The sequence below is a fragment of the Cariama cristata genome, unplaced genomic scaffold (genome assembly GCF_000690535.1).
Source record: "Cariama cristata isolate BGI_N322 unplaced genomic scaffold, ASM69053v1 scaffold715, whole genome shotgun sequence".
Taxonomy (NCBI): Eukaryota; Metazoa; Chordata; class Aves; order Cariamiformes; family Cariamidae; genus Cariama; species Cariama cristata.
Genome location: NW_009617841.1, coordinates 2,554 through 17,528, shown reverse-complemented (window position 1 = coordinate 17,528; position 14,975 = coordinate 2,554). Strand labels below are relative to the sequence as shown.

General features: G+C 39.8%; 1 protein-coding gene across 1 annotated transcript; it reads right to left on the bottom strand.

Moving 5' to 3' along the window:
• Positions 1 to 13,385: 13,385 nt before the first annotated feature.
• THAP5 (THAP domain containing 5) lies at positions 13,386 to 14,556 on the bottom strand (the record flags this gene model as incomplete). The annotated part of the gene is made up of 1 exon (XM_009700634.1): positions 13,386 to 14,556. A coding segment is annotated over one exon (969 nt), but the record flags the coding sequence as incomplete, so codon positions are not given.
• Between the last annotated feature and the right edge of the window lie 419 nt (positions 14,557 to 14,975).

The window sequence follows — 14,975 nt, the reverse complement described above, 5'->3', positions numbered from 1 at the left end:
CCCTTCCCAGAGGTGAAAGGAGAGGAGAAAAGGGAGAGAGACTTAGGGGTTGGAAAATGAAAACAACTTTAATAAAACAGTAACAATGAAAAAGAGTATAATAATATTAATATTACTAATAATAGAAATACAAATAGACAAAATCAATATTGAGTTTCCCAATGATGATCACAAGATCACTTGCCGTGGTGGCTTGCAATGCTCACATGTCAGGGCAGGCACCCGAATGTCCCGGACCGGACTACGCAGCAGATGGGAACCAGATCCAGGAATGCACGAATCAGGGTCGGAGGGAGGGGAGTGAGCAGAGTCCCACCGGGATGTCTGCCATGAGGGGAAGAGAGGGCTGACCCCCGTGATTCCCGAGCTTTATACCGAGTATTCCCGTGGGTGGGATGGAATACAGCATTGGCCAGGCCTGGGTCACCTGTGCCCTCTCTCTGCAGCTTCCCGGGGGTGCGACCCCTCCTCCACCTTCCCCCCACGAGGAGCCGAGCCGAGCCCAAGAGAGCCCGCAGGGAACAAGCACCCACCGTGGGCCTTTCTGCATAACAACCCCGCTCCTGCCCCAGCAACAGCTACAGACATGAACTGCCCTCAGCTCTGACAGCAGGCACTGCCTGAAACTACAGTCAGCTCCAGATAGGGCAGTTTGTAAGAAAAAAAACTTAACTGAAGGAAAATCTACTGAAAAGAGAATTGGTCCTATTTTAGCCAAGCCAGGACACTCTTGTTCTCCAGCCTTTTACCTACTTTTCATTCTTTTTCTTGACAATCGGAAGATTTACAAAGGAATAATAAAAAAACCCCAAAGCAGTAAGTATCTATGCGTTAGCAAAAATAAACTGTTAGTGCCAAAGTATTTGTACTAATTCTGAGAAGCTGTGTCAAAGAATAGAGCACATTTTCTCTTTGCATTTTCCCCAAACTGGAGCAGGTACAGGACAGTGCATGGGAGTCCCTCCATTGATTCTGATGTGTTTTGCCTCATCGTGATGATCTCCTCAGCCAGCAGAGGCAGAGCTCTGCATACCATCTTAAAATCCAAATGGCATTTTTGCAGCCTTAAGGTAGCAGAGTTGTGACATGGATGGAAAGTATTGCCATTCTTGTTCTATCTTATGTTCATTTTCCTTGATGACAAATTCTCACCAGTAGCAAAACCAAAGGACGTTTTAAAAAAGCATAATTTAAAAGGCTTCCACCAAAAAATAATGATTGTCTGGTCTATACACTCTTCTGTGAACACAAAGTATATCTTTGTGCCAATATTATATTCAGAAATTATAGCTGGGAACACTTGGCTTTTGTTTTCATGCAGCGTTTGTCTGTAGAAAAGATTGCGTTTCAGAGCGGTACTCTGGGCCGTGCCAGTACTCGGGGTCCCTGTCCTGGCGGGGAGCTGCCCGGCTTGGAGTCCCATTGCATCAGGGCTGCAGCGGTAGGAGGGACAGAGCTGCTTTGAGAGGGAAGCCACATTAAGTGACTTCCAGAGGTCTGGTAGAGCCAACATTTCTGGGATTTTGTGGTTTTGTGCTTTGTGGCTGAGATATTAGACTGGCAATTGGGAGCTCTGGAGTCTTTTCACAACTTTCCCAAGGGCATCCACCTCCTTGTGTGATTCCAGATCAATAGAATAGGGGTGGTAAAATCATCTTTCTTTTACTTGCCAGTTGATTCTCCTTTTAGATTCATTACTGTGTAGGTTTGCAGAGCCCATCACCCCTGAGACATATGTTCCCATCATAACAGTAACGAAAATGAAGTCAGCAGGTAGTTGTGCTGTGGTTACGGTGGGTTATGGGAGATGGAATTCGGATCAAAGTTTGATATTTGTGTTACTTTGGCCCTCACTCTCTCTTAAACCACTTTCAAAGTATTTTCATAGCATGTTTTATAGTCCCATCAAGATCACGAGTTAGTTCATCTTCTCTTACATTTTTCGTATTAGATTTATGTTTTGGCTCAAGTCTTAAAGAAATGTTTTCAGTTACAATGCTTTTCATCAATTTTAAGAATATTGTTTCCCTGTACGTCAAAGATTTAGAACACAAATGCGACATGCATGAATTAAATCATCTGAATAGTTATTATTAGTGATTACATGTAGAAGGAAAATATTACCCATTTAGGAGTTTTAAAAAAAGACAAAGGAAAAGTGCAATGCCAACAAGTATGTTGTACATGTGATTTTGCGGAGCTGCTCTAAAAGTAAGCAATTGGCAATAAGGGATTAATGCAGCTTATAAACATTGCAAAACTTGCTGGTTATCTTTGCCAGGATTCCTGTTCTTATAGAACTGCATTTTACACATGGTACTTGTGGTAGGTTACTGTTCTCACTTTTCAAATGACTAGAATGTTTTTTGTCTGGAAGGGAAGGTTTGCATTTTTTCTTTAGGAGCTACTTTATAGTGACTTCTTTTCAACAGCAGATGTGACACCAAACTCAGCAGAATGCAAATATTTGTCCTTGATTGGGGTCTCTCTGAAGCCCTTTGCAACAAGGATGGATCACAGCTGGCTGGGAGGCAGCTTCTGGTGCCTGGTGGCTTCACCAGGAATTTTATTTCATGCAGGCTCTGATATATTTGCAGGGAGAAGAGGGAGTAGCATTTTTCAGAGGAAGCACTGAATATATTGAGGTCAGTTCTTTCATTATTTCAAATTTATGTAAGGCTTTCATTAGTATAGTGCTGGAGTGCTTTGACGTTACACCATGTCAGGTAACAAAGGTACTAGCTTTCTGTTTTAGTGTTCGTAGCATCTTCCCAGCCCCAAGGCCGTATAGATGGTGTTACCTTCTCTTAGCTGCTATTGCTATCCCTTTGGGGAGGCGTACCTGGGGTGGCTGCTGTGGCTCCAAGGCCACCGGCACAGTCCACCAGCCTTGGCACACCACCCCCTGCCTCTGTCCAAGCATCTCAGATCCACTGAGAATAAAAAAAGATTAGTGATCAGATTTGTAAAGGTAGTGTGATGTGTAACACCTAAATACCTTTAAAAATGCAACTTTTAATCTTTAGCATCTTCTTAAGAAATATAAATAGTTGAGGAGAGGGCAACAGTATGAAAAACTGTACGTTTGGCGTTACCTACATCTTACTCTGTACAAGGGGGCTGGGAGAAAGGGCAGTGGAAATTTGTAGTCCTTATTTTGCATAAAGGAGATGTTACAGGGCCATGCATTAGCAACAGCAGTGATGAGTTTCATATGTCCGACTAGGTCTCCGGTGCACCTTCACATTGCTTGTGGGATCTAACACAGGGCCACCTGCCTGAGCCTGGCTCAGGAAATTTCTTTTATAACAGAAATGGATTTTTGCTTTAAAGGACAGGAAACAGTCTGTGTGGTGAACAAAGAACATCAGAGTTAATTTAAATTTTAAAAATTTATGTCTCTAGTTTTGTTTATAGTCTTAACTCAGTTCCCTTGAAAATCACAAATCTTCTGGGAAGAAAAGCAAAGTGAACAGGCACCAAATGTTTTCAATGTCCCTGCAGTTCTTAAATACTATTGGCTTCTGCATTTTTCTCTAGAGAGCTGCGGAAGCATGGACTGTTGCACAGGTGTGAATATTAGTTTCAAATTGGCCATTCCCGCCTATAGCTGGTCTGAAAAACAATTTGTTTCTGTTTCAAAAGCCATCAATTTGCTCATTAGAATGCAGTAAGGGGAATTTCCCAGAAGGCTGTTGAGGTTGTCAAATGTCGAGGTGATGTAAAACAGTGATTTCAAACATTGCACAGTGTTAGAGACTGTCCCGCAAAAAAAGGGCAGGACATATTACTCAGTTATATAACATTTCATTACTGCTTCATGTTCCATTGTTAAAAATTGTTGTAGAAAGAATAAAATGCATTTTTACCATAAATGTTGGGAAGCAAGAATTTATTGGGGTTTTATGCTTAGAGGGAGAAGATGGTAATGTATCTGGGACTTGTTCTAGGAACTTATTTCAAAATTTTCTTGTTTTTAAGGCAAGTACAGTATTTTGAGTGTTTTGCAGGTGTTCATGTGTGTGTGAGAGAGTAAAAGTCCCCTGCCTCCCTATGAGTTCACATCACTTCAGCATTGTGTTCATATCCATGCATGACACTCACTGCATCACTTCACCTGCAATGAAACTTATGTTATATGCTCTTACTTTTAATTGTTCTTAAACATACTTACATAAAACTCAAATCAAAATTTTCATGGTTAGCTAAGACATCATTCGGGAAGCTTACTGTATTTCTTTAACTGTCAGATTATTTTTTCCTGAACTTTGTAACTCGTAACTAGAAAATTAAACAAACCTGCAGGTGTTTAGAACAGGCAGTTCTCACAGTGACTCCAAAAAGCTTTCCAGCTTTTACGTCTCTTATGCTGGGGACCAGACCAATGATTTCCACTATTATATTATATATGCAGCTGTTGATGGAGAAGAGAAATATATCAAATTTCAAAAATCTGTATTTGTCAAAGAAACAGATCAAATAATTAGAAGAGATTCTTAGTTGTGTTTTTATTTTTTATTCTTTGCCTTTTATTCTTCCATTCCCATATATTATCTGCTATAAACAACACAGGAGCTGAAGCTGCAGACCCCACAGTGGAGGATTATTATTAGCAAAATCCTTTCAGACAAAATGGAGAGTATCTTTTAAATGAAGTAGGTTAAAAAGCCTGTTCATTAAAAAAGACAACACCTAACATATTTACATTAGCTGGTGGAAGATAATTCACCTTACCAGCCAAGGTGCAGTCAAAAGAAGCTGAGGATTTCAGCGTAATAAGCCACGTGCATGTCCATACCCCATAATTTTAATGTGTGAGCTTGTCGTAAGACAAAGAGATGTAGGCCAAAAGCAGTGCCTCTTACAAGCAGCAGGCTTCTGACAGTTTGGCAAGGGTTTTTGCAGTAGGAAGCTGCATTCCCAAAGTCCTGAGATGAGATCTGTGTAAAAGGTGAACAAGATCAACAAATAAAGGTAGAGCAAAGAGGGTTTGCTCGGTAAGCACCTAAAACTGTGGGTAAAGCTGTAAATTTATTTCAGATGTTAAATACAGAATAAAAGATCTACAGTTATGCGAATAAAACAATGGGTAAATATTTTGATTGAAATCTCACAAAATGGATTCTTGAAGAACCAAATTGATGGTTTTAATGTGAAAGATGTAAAATACAATTTCATTTGGATTTATGGCTGTGATCTCTTTATGGTGAATTATATGTTTAAAAATTGTGAAATTGGTCATCTCAAATAGAACTGTGGCTGAGCTTATATTTCTGTAGTAACTCTCAGATAAGTGTCAGTCTCTAATATATTTTTAATTAAAAATCTAATCAGGATTTGTTATTGCTTCTAATTAATCTCCATAAAGGAAATGGAGTTTTGTGCCCATTACCTGTATCTTTTATTTTTTCTTGCAGCATTTCCTACCGCAGAAAGTCTCAAGAGCTTGGTTTATTGCTCCCTCTTTCGCTACACTAAGGGGGAGGAAAACTGGGATAAAAGCCAGCATCGGTCCACATTTTGCTGCTTCTTCGAGTCCCCCCTGAAGGCCTGAGCTATGATTCAGTTCAAAGCTGATGTTCTCTATGCCAGTCAAACTGAATATTTGCTCTCCTCACAGGGGGAAAATGCAGTATTTCTGTTGGGGGTGAGTCCCCCCCACCTTTTAAGGGTCTACACAGGTAACTGTGTTGTGGAGAGGGGCTGCTGTATGCTAGCCTTTCTATAGATGATGGTTGGGGTTCTGACTTTTTTCAAGAGTCTGCTGTTGTACTCACCCTTATCTAGTGGCAGCAGAAGATCCACTGGTTCCTGAAAACGTCCAGTCAATGTGCTGGAGCCAGCCTTGGGGAGAGTAATCAGTGTCGTGGCAGGATTCACAGTCTGTCAGCAGGCACTGAGGCAATATGGGGTCGCTGCTCCACAACTGCCCTCCAGTCAAAGCCAGTTTTACATAGTACAGGATCACATAGAACACTGAATAAAGAACTTTGCTGTAAGTTTAATAACATCTGCTGGTAAGTGTAAGATCTAAAGGGCTTGATGTATTTCGCATGCTGTGAAACTATCCCTCTCATGTCTTTATCATTCTTCATCTCCAAACAGTAGCTATTCTGGTCATTGAGAGCTCCTGAAGCCTGTTCTTATGTGGCCTCATAGTCTATTGACTCAGACCGAACGTCAAAGTGCTGGTACTTGTGATCCATAACGTGTTTACCCAAGCAGACAGGGCTGAAAAAGGCCTCTTCATGGTGTTTGGTACCACTCCAGAGTGAAGCTATAGCAGCCTCAAGGTTGTTTCCAGTCCCAAGGGGCTATAAGAGATCAAATGTGTCTGACTCAACCAGTTTATACTGTTAATGAAGAAGTGCAGAGCTCTCATGTCTGATGTGCACCTTGTGAGGATGTTCTGCAGCCCTGAGAATTGTGCTTAGGATGTACTCTGCCTAAGCCAGGCACCTGGCGAATCAGTTTTCCTACTTGTCCAAATTTCTTACAAAGATAGAGATGTCTTTCAAAATATTCAGAAAAAAAAAAAAGCTGTAACTATATAAATGAAATATCTGAGCAGAATCCCCTCTAGAGCTTTTAAAGATCTTCATCTTGTCACAGGCTGTACAGGAAAGTAAGGCATAATTTGGAAGGATTGCTGTGCCAAACTCCTTTATATTAGCCTTTAGTCTTCCTAACTTGTCCCTGTATGAGAACTAGAAGTGATTTACCTTTTGAAACACAAGGTGAGATTCACTTTAGGTAACTTCAAATATTTATAACATATGTTTCTAAATCTGTAATATCTGTCTAGAACATTCCCCTGGCCATAATCAGTACATAAATTGGCATTTCCTCAGTTCATTTCTCCTTCTTCTTATCAAATATTGCTTAATTGAGGTGTACCTCTTGATGGAGACATCCAGAGTCAGGTGAGATGACTTCTTTCAGGAGGCTGTGGCGGAGTGGCTGAACATCACTTTCTGTGTGCCCAGAGAAGGTGCAGTGCCTGATCCCACCAGCCTTGGGGCTCATTTATGCCTCTGAAGCCAGCGTTTGCCTTGACACAGCTCTCTTCAGCATCCCATTTTGCAATGCAGTCCTGTTTCATTCATTCAGAAAATCATGTGAGTACTTCTAACCTGTACTGGAACTCCCTATTATCTGTTTTATTTTGAAAGTAACACTGGAGTAAGCAAGAAGAAACTTGCTTGAATGTGCTGGACCAGCCTTCCCCTATTCCAGTGTTGTTTGTATCATCTGAAGTTGCGTGTTCTCAGAGCAAAGCTTGTCCCACGACAATTTAAGAGGGGATTATGTGACGCATAAAGCTGCTGTGCATGTTATCCTGCCAGTTTCAAAAACGTGGCTGCAGTACTTGAGTAGCAAACCAGACACCCTTGATGAAGAGTGTGATTAAACACTCACTCTGTTACCTTGATTAATATGCAAATAAGCAATGCTAAACTGTTCATGGAATTCAAAATTTGATCACTGACCCAATTCAAGAAATGAGGAACACAATCATGTTCCACCTAAGCACAGTGAATACATCTTCTTTCACCACCCACTTGAGCAGAAGGCTCTCGAATTTCATGTTTTACACTCAGAATATAAATGAGTTTCTTCTTGTCTGAAGCTTTATTTCTGTAAGATTGAAGACAATCAGTCATACTGTTTTGTTCAGATACTACCCTTCTTTATTAAAGACACATCTGAAATATAGGGAAGACAAACTCTGCAGAGTTAATCTGTCTGTATATGTTTCAACAACAGAATAAAAATCAATGCAGGTCTTTCATCTGACTTCTAGAGTGATCCAGGAGCACCGCCTGGTGTTTATAGGGAGAACTGCTGTTTTATCTATATGCAATATATAATATTTTTTATATGTAAATATATATATTCCAAAAACATCTGTACAGTTTAACCTTTTTGAATGGATGTTGCACAGGCTTCAAAATTGGTTTTATGATTTCAGAAATGCCATTCTAAGTATCCTTTGCAGGAAAGGCAAATATTTAAATGGTGATAGACTTTTTGCAATGTACCCCATAATATTTAATAATGCCAAGAGATATATTTACTGGAAAAAGTCTGTTTAGAAGTCTTATTCTTACTGGTTTATTTGTGGGAAATATTTTGGCAGAAACTCACATCTTCTCTGCAGCAGTAAATGGTCTGGTAAATTAGAAAGCCATTACACTGATTTCAGTGAAGGACAAAATAAAGCAGTGATATTTTTATATGATCTAGTGTGAATAAAATTCTAAAGCATTTCCAGAGCTGCACTTGACATTGCAGAAATGTAAATTAGCTTGTGTTAGTAAGTCATAAAATTCTCTGGCAAATGAGCAAAGAAAATCTTTTTTTTTGATCCAAATCCAAGTTCCTTTTTAAGTCATTAATGAGCACATAATTTGTCCTTTTCTTTTTCTCTCTTTCTCTTCCCTCGGTGCTGGTAATTCATGCCTTTCCAGTGCATTACTGGGCTTTCCCTGTAGCTTTGGGCTGTGCCTAGCGTGTGGGATCCCAAAGAACGAGCAACATCTGCAACTGATGCCGTATGGGCAGTGCAGAGATGCCTCACAGAAAGGCACTTTTGCCAGACAGCAACTCTAAAAGCCAAAACCCACACCTTCCCGCCTGTCCCCTGAGCATCTCTGACAAGGCCCCAGTGTCTAGGTGCCATCTTCCCTCCAACCTCACAACATGGCACGAAGCTTCTTGCCTGTGGAGTTTATGGAGAAGGAAAAGGCCTACATCACTCACTGGTAACCTGTGTCTTACACCTTTCTTTGAGGCTGGACGTGGGCTTTGTCTCGTTCTGTCTAGGTGGTTAAAAAACTGTCTGCTTGCTGCTCACAGTGTCTCCTGGGTTTGCCCAGAAAGCAGGCAGGTCTTTCCTGGTGGCTCTCACCGGGAGGACAGAATATCTCACAAACGCAGGCTCTGGGTTTCATTGCCCTACTGTCATTATGAAAGTTAAAGTCTCTAAGAGTAAAGGAATTTCAGCACTTACCTCAGCAGGTTTAGAAATAGTACATCGTGCCAAGCAGAGCCTACCCCTGTCATTGGTACAATTAACTAATTACGGCCGTAGGAATCCACAGCGTGCAGGCAATGTGATGGGGTCCCTGGGTGTTAACACCATCTCTCTGCAACATGGAAGGGCTGGGCTAGGCTGTGCCTACTGAACTGCAGGAGCGCAGGATTTGCATGTATGCCGTTAATGTGCAGTTAAGCAGCATTATCCAGTGAGAGGAGGCCCTGAGTGGTACACAAGGCAGTTGGGACCAAGGTGTAGTTAGGTACGAAGGAAATCAATCTACTACAGAAGTTAGGAGATGGAGAGAACTGTAGTTTTTTAAATGTGACATGTAGCTTCAAATCTACTGATGAGAGGTCAGCATCGACATGACTTTATGAACCGTGTCATTAAGGCCCAGCAGCACTGAGGCCAGAGCGGGTGACTGCCCCATGGCTGACGTGGGCACAGCTGGACCCCACGGCACCCATCTAGACCACCCGTCATTGTACACTAGCTTGGGCAAAACAGGACAGGGAAAATGAATTATTAACAAAGATGGCATTTTGAGTGAGCCCACCTCTGCTGCTGGTTTTTGTAATGTAGGAGCCAAGTCTCAGAGTAGGAGATGGCCTAAGTGGAAAGGATGAATAATTACAACTTCACTGCAGTAAAAGAGAGTAAAAAGATATCAAAGACACCTAATGAGAGATCTGGACAGACTTCTACGGAATGCTTGTGAAGCATGCAAGAGTGCAGTTAATGTTTGCATCACTGATGCAAGAAAGTACAGAGGAGGAGTCCTGGATGGTTCAGTAGTCTGAGAGAAAGAAAAGATCCCGTGTAGCTGCTCCTGCATTCAGAACGAGTTAAATAAAACTTCACACTCTACCTTGTAAAGAAGATGGAAGATCAGGGGAAATGGGCACCAGTTTATTCCAGATGGAACTACGCTGCTCATAAATAAGTTTAATAAAACTGGTGGAATTTAAATAAATACTTAGGACAAAGCCAAATGCCAAATTCCTACAGGGGCCAGTGGATAGTGGAAAAGAAATACAGCTTAGCAGTTCAAGAGGTGAATTAAGAAAACAGCTGACATGTTAAATCTCTAAAGTGTTGAAGTAATTATTTACATCAGTGGAAAATGGCAGCCAAAAGTTAAAAAAAATGTCAATACAAAGGCAAAATTATTGAAAAGATAAGTAAGAATCTTTAACTTTGATCAAGATAAGTCTGACACACTACAGAAGGAATGATGATCCAGTGTACTACTTTGATGCTGGGCTGCAACTGCACAAAAGCAGTTTCCATTGGACCTCAAGGAATAATATAGCACCTTCGAGAGTCCATGAGGTTTACTGAAATAAAATTGTGTGCAAAGGCTGTACAGCTTTATGATTAGGAAACACAAAACCCAAAATGTACATGTACATCTAATTCAGTGGTGTGTGGCAATTTCCAACATGGTATTTTTCCTTCCTTGTAATAATTAGCCTGAGTAATTCAGTGTCAGCATACCGTTGAAGCAAAGGACGTAGCTGTATTTTCCTGTAAGTGACAATAGCCAGCTATTGTACTGAATATTTTAAAATGAATACAAAAGTTCTCTGCCCAAAATAATTTATTGGAATCAATTTGCAACAGTCACCTACAAAACACAGCATGGATTCTGGTCTATCTTCAAACTGCTTTGTGGAGTTTCAACCTTTCCATCCCTACAAGACTGGTCCTGAGAAACGCTACATACAAAATCATCCCGTTTTCAGGCAATCTCGGGTTTTTTTTGAAGTTGGTGATGCTGTCCGCTGGGGAAACCATGAACCCAGATGGGATGGACACACTATGACCTGATACACTGACAGCAATCACATGTCAAATTTAGAATTAAGGAAAACCGGTAAGTTTAAACCTGAAGGTGTAAATCTCTACTTGAAAACATCAGATTAAGGAACTGTCATATTATTTATCACCTTTTGTTAGACACTTTTGCTTAACAGTTATAATATCCTGCTTGGTAGGAGAGTAGGTGTTACTTTAGGCAGCAGTTAGGTGAGAAGAGTTAATAGTAGGCCTTAATAATGACCTATCTGGCACAAAAAACGTGCATAAGGAAGAAAGGCAGAGGGTCTGCTACATTCACCCTAGGCCCATTGACCCAAATGACCCTACAGGAGGGAAATCCATAGACTTGGTGACAGGCTTGCAGAGTTACTGAATTTTTCTGCTATAGCCCCACAAAACTCCATAAAAAAGCAAAATTAGAGCATTTGTTTTTTCCCAGGTTTAAAGAAAACTATGCCACAAATAACATTTTCAATTTTAATACTGGAAATTATTAGTAAAGGCAAAAACATATCAGAAATGTAAATACCATGTCAAAAAAACCCACCAACTATTTTCTTTGGGTACAGAGCTTTGCTGAGACAACAACTTAAAGTGAACTTAACTCTTCTGCCATGTCTGAGCTCTCAGCGTCATTCAGGCCCTACAGTCAACTTTTGAACTGGGTGGTCAGTCTTAAAATACACAGTGTTAGCAGACGATTTGTAGTGACATTCACGAAATTTCTAAAATTGCCAAATTGTTTAGCAATTTCATATAGCATTTTGTAAAACACTTTGACAGATCTCTTACTTTATAAAAAATTACAAAATGTGCAGTTCAGAGAGGCCACCTGGATAATGTTCACAAGATTGGACGCAGTATAGCAGCAATGTTTCTACAGGATAAAGGATGCCCCTTGTGATTTCAGAGCACCCAAGGCAGAACAGGAATGTTCTTTTGTTACAGGCACAGCATTCTTTACTAAGAGGGAAAAAATGAGTGGGTCACAGAATTCTGGTAAATAATTTATCACATTATAACTGACCCTTATCTTCTTTAGGAATTTTCCCAAGCATATTCTGTGCTTAGAGCTTGAAAGAAGTTAACAAGTTCAAGGACAAAACAAGCCTATTACAGTGGTTACTGATATAGACTAAACTCTTACAGCACTGTGCTTTAGCAGACCAACTTCTAGGCAGCTACTCCTGAGTTTCAAAAATTTTCTGAAATTTGACTCCTTTGTAACTTGTTATCTCATTGGAGGCCAGCTTTGTAATTGGTGTTGCTTGATCCTCAATTCCTTATGAAAAGATTACCAGAGCAGTTTAGAACAACATGTCTGTCGTGGTTTAACCCCAGCCAGCAACTAAGTACCACATAGCTGCTCACTCGCTCCTCCCCTGCCCCGGTGGGATGGGGTCGAGAATCAGAAAAAAGGTAAAATCCATGTGTTGAGATAAGAACAGTTTAATAATTGATCTAAAATATTATAATAATAATAATGAAAAGGGAGATAACAAAAAGAAATAAAACCCAAGAAAGACAAGTGATGCACAATTGCTCACCACCCACTGACCGATGGATGAAAATACATTCAAGTCCCTCAACTAATGTAATCATTATAGACTACACTAGACTAGCTCAGTTGGAAGGGACCTACAATGCTCGTCTAGTCCCACTGCGATGTACAGTTGGACGAGATGACCTAGTACTAGTTCACTGTACTGGATTGTACAGATCCCAGGGGTAGCACACTGACAGAGTAAGTAGAAAGTATTTAAGCAAATTCATTTCCCTCAAAATGAATTGTCAGCCTCTTTCTACTGGTATCCTGTGCACTAGAAACAGTTAATAAAATCAATACAAGGGAGCAGGTTTCTAGTCTTTCCATTTCTTGAAGAGTAAGATACAGAAAAATAATGAGCCAGATTCTGCTGCTTTCACTAGCAATTTGCTCTGCAAAGCATTGTTTGCTTCAGTGTATTATTAAGGGTATATGCATTATCCAGCTATAGACTGTAAGAGGATCAACGCTGAGCAGATAGCACTCACTGAATAGTTATGAGTTTTCCCTCTTACTCATCAGCAAAAATATCACTATTCAAGATTGTTCTTTCTATCTGAGCTGAATCATCCAAAAAAAGAGATGGACCTGCTCATTGTAACAATATTCTTAAAGAATCTCTGTTTCTAGAGCTAAACAAAACACCTTTTATTGCAGAAATAATTTTAATAAGCGTATAAAAAACTATCAGAACAAATGTTAGACGAACAGAAGATTAAAGAGTAACTGTGACCTCACTGGACAATGTGTATTACATACCTCTTTACTCATTTGAAAAAGAATCAGGACTTTTTTCTTTTTTAAGCAACAGTTTTATAATTGTCCATCCTACATGCTTATTCTGTCCATTCTAATGCTGCCCCAAATGCAGGAGTGGTATGTTTCAGAGGAGCCTGCAGCTAGAAAGATCTAATTTATCTTTATTGATTCAATTTATGTTTTAACAAGACTTTAACAGGTTTAATTTTTTTTTAAAGCTTACTTGCAAGTCATGTTTTATAAGCAATATTCTACCACCTAGCTTTGGTAGTGGTTGATGTAACAGTTTAAAGAATATTTGCTATTCACACAATTTGCATTAGATGTTTAAAATACCATGACTGCACTAAAAATTAATTTGTCCAAAAGGACAGTCAAAGAGGCTAAAAAGATATTTTAGAACAATCATCGAAAGTCTTTACTGTATCATAGTCACTTCAAGTGTTGTAAAGCAGTTTTCTACAACCTTCAGCTTTTCTTCAGAAAGCAAGTTTTCTTGCTTCAATTGTCCAATAAGAGCTTCCAAGGACCTGAGTCTCCCCAGTGTTTTTATCTCCTGCATTTCAAGTAGAGTTATCTTAGAGTGGAGCTTTGAAATTTTTTGCCAAAGGTGATCTCTGTCTATGTCTTGTTTGCAGTATGAATGCTCAGTTTGTAATACTTCACTTCCACCGTATGCATTCATATACACAGATTTATCTGTTTCTGTCTCCTCTGTGTCAAGATACTCTTGCTTAATAGGCAGGAAAGAACTGTTTACTATTTCAGGCTCTTCCGCACTCTCGGCTGGCACAATAATAGCAATGACAGACTCTTCACTTCCACTGAACTGTTCAATCGTTTGTGTGACTGTACTCAGTAAAACTGCATTTTCATTTGTTGGCTGTACTTCAACAGAGCAGCCTACAACAGGAGAGTTAGGATTTTCAATTGCATAGTCAGTAATTGAACGTAAAGCATTTTTCAGTTTCAGAGATGAATTCAAGTAGTCGGGGTCTGTAAATTGCAAGACTGTAGCCGTACAACCTACTGGATCCTCTACAGAAGTATGAACGCTGGCAGCTTCCATGCTCTGGACTGCTGTTGCCATTAAAGCAGGATTAGGCTGATGTATGTGCTGCTTAGCCGAATTATCAAGAGCGACACTGTCTGCCTGAAAGTCTTCTCTGTTTTGAAGTTGCAGTTTTTGAATTTGTAAAGGTTTACTCAATGCAGTTGAGCAAACGACTCCTGCTTTTTCATCCAATTTTTCTGCAATTACAGGATTTTTCTTTGGTGTACAAGGTTCAAGTGATACAGATGCTTTCTGGGACACTACATTTGTATTTGTTTCTTCCAGGTCTTCTCTCTGTATCTCTTGTGGGCTGTTCTGAGAAGAATCTTTTTCCTGGAGAAAAAAACAAACAAACAAACAAACAAAACCAACCACCTTGTAACTAGGAAATCACTTGAACATAAAAAAAATCGGGCAAATCTCATTGTATAGCATGGTATTGCATAAGGAGTAATTTAGATGAGCGCTGTTTAAAAATTACACCAGAGACTTGACAATTCATGTAAGCATCTTCCATAACTTTGCTTCAGGTCCTAAATGTTAAAATACTATTTTAAAGCTCTCAAGGCAACAATACCTTTTTTTTTCTTTTTCAAACTCTAAGGAACTTTACTGATTTACATGAGTTATCATAATTTTAAAAGCACTTGAAGAGAAGTGCCTACATAAATCTGTCTGACAAAGACTGGCTAGCATCTATTACCACCTGAAACACTGTATTAAATACATGTATATTAAATATACACAGTACA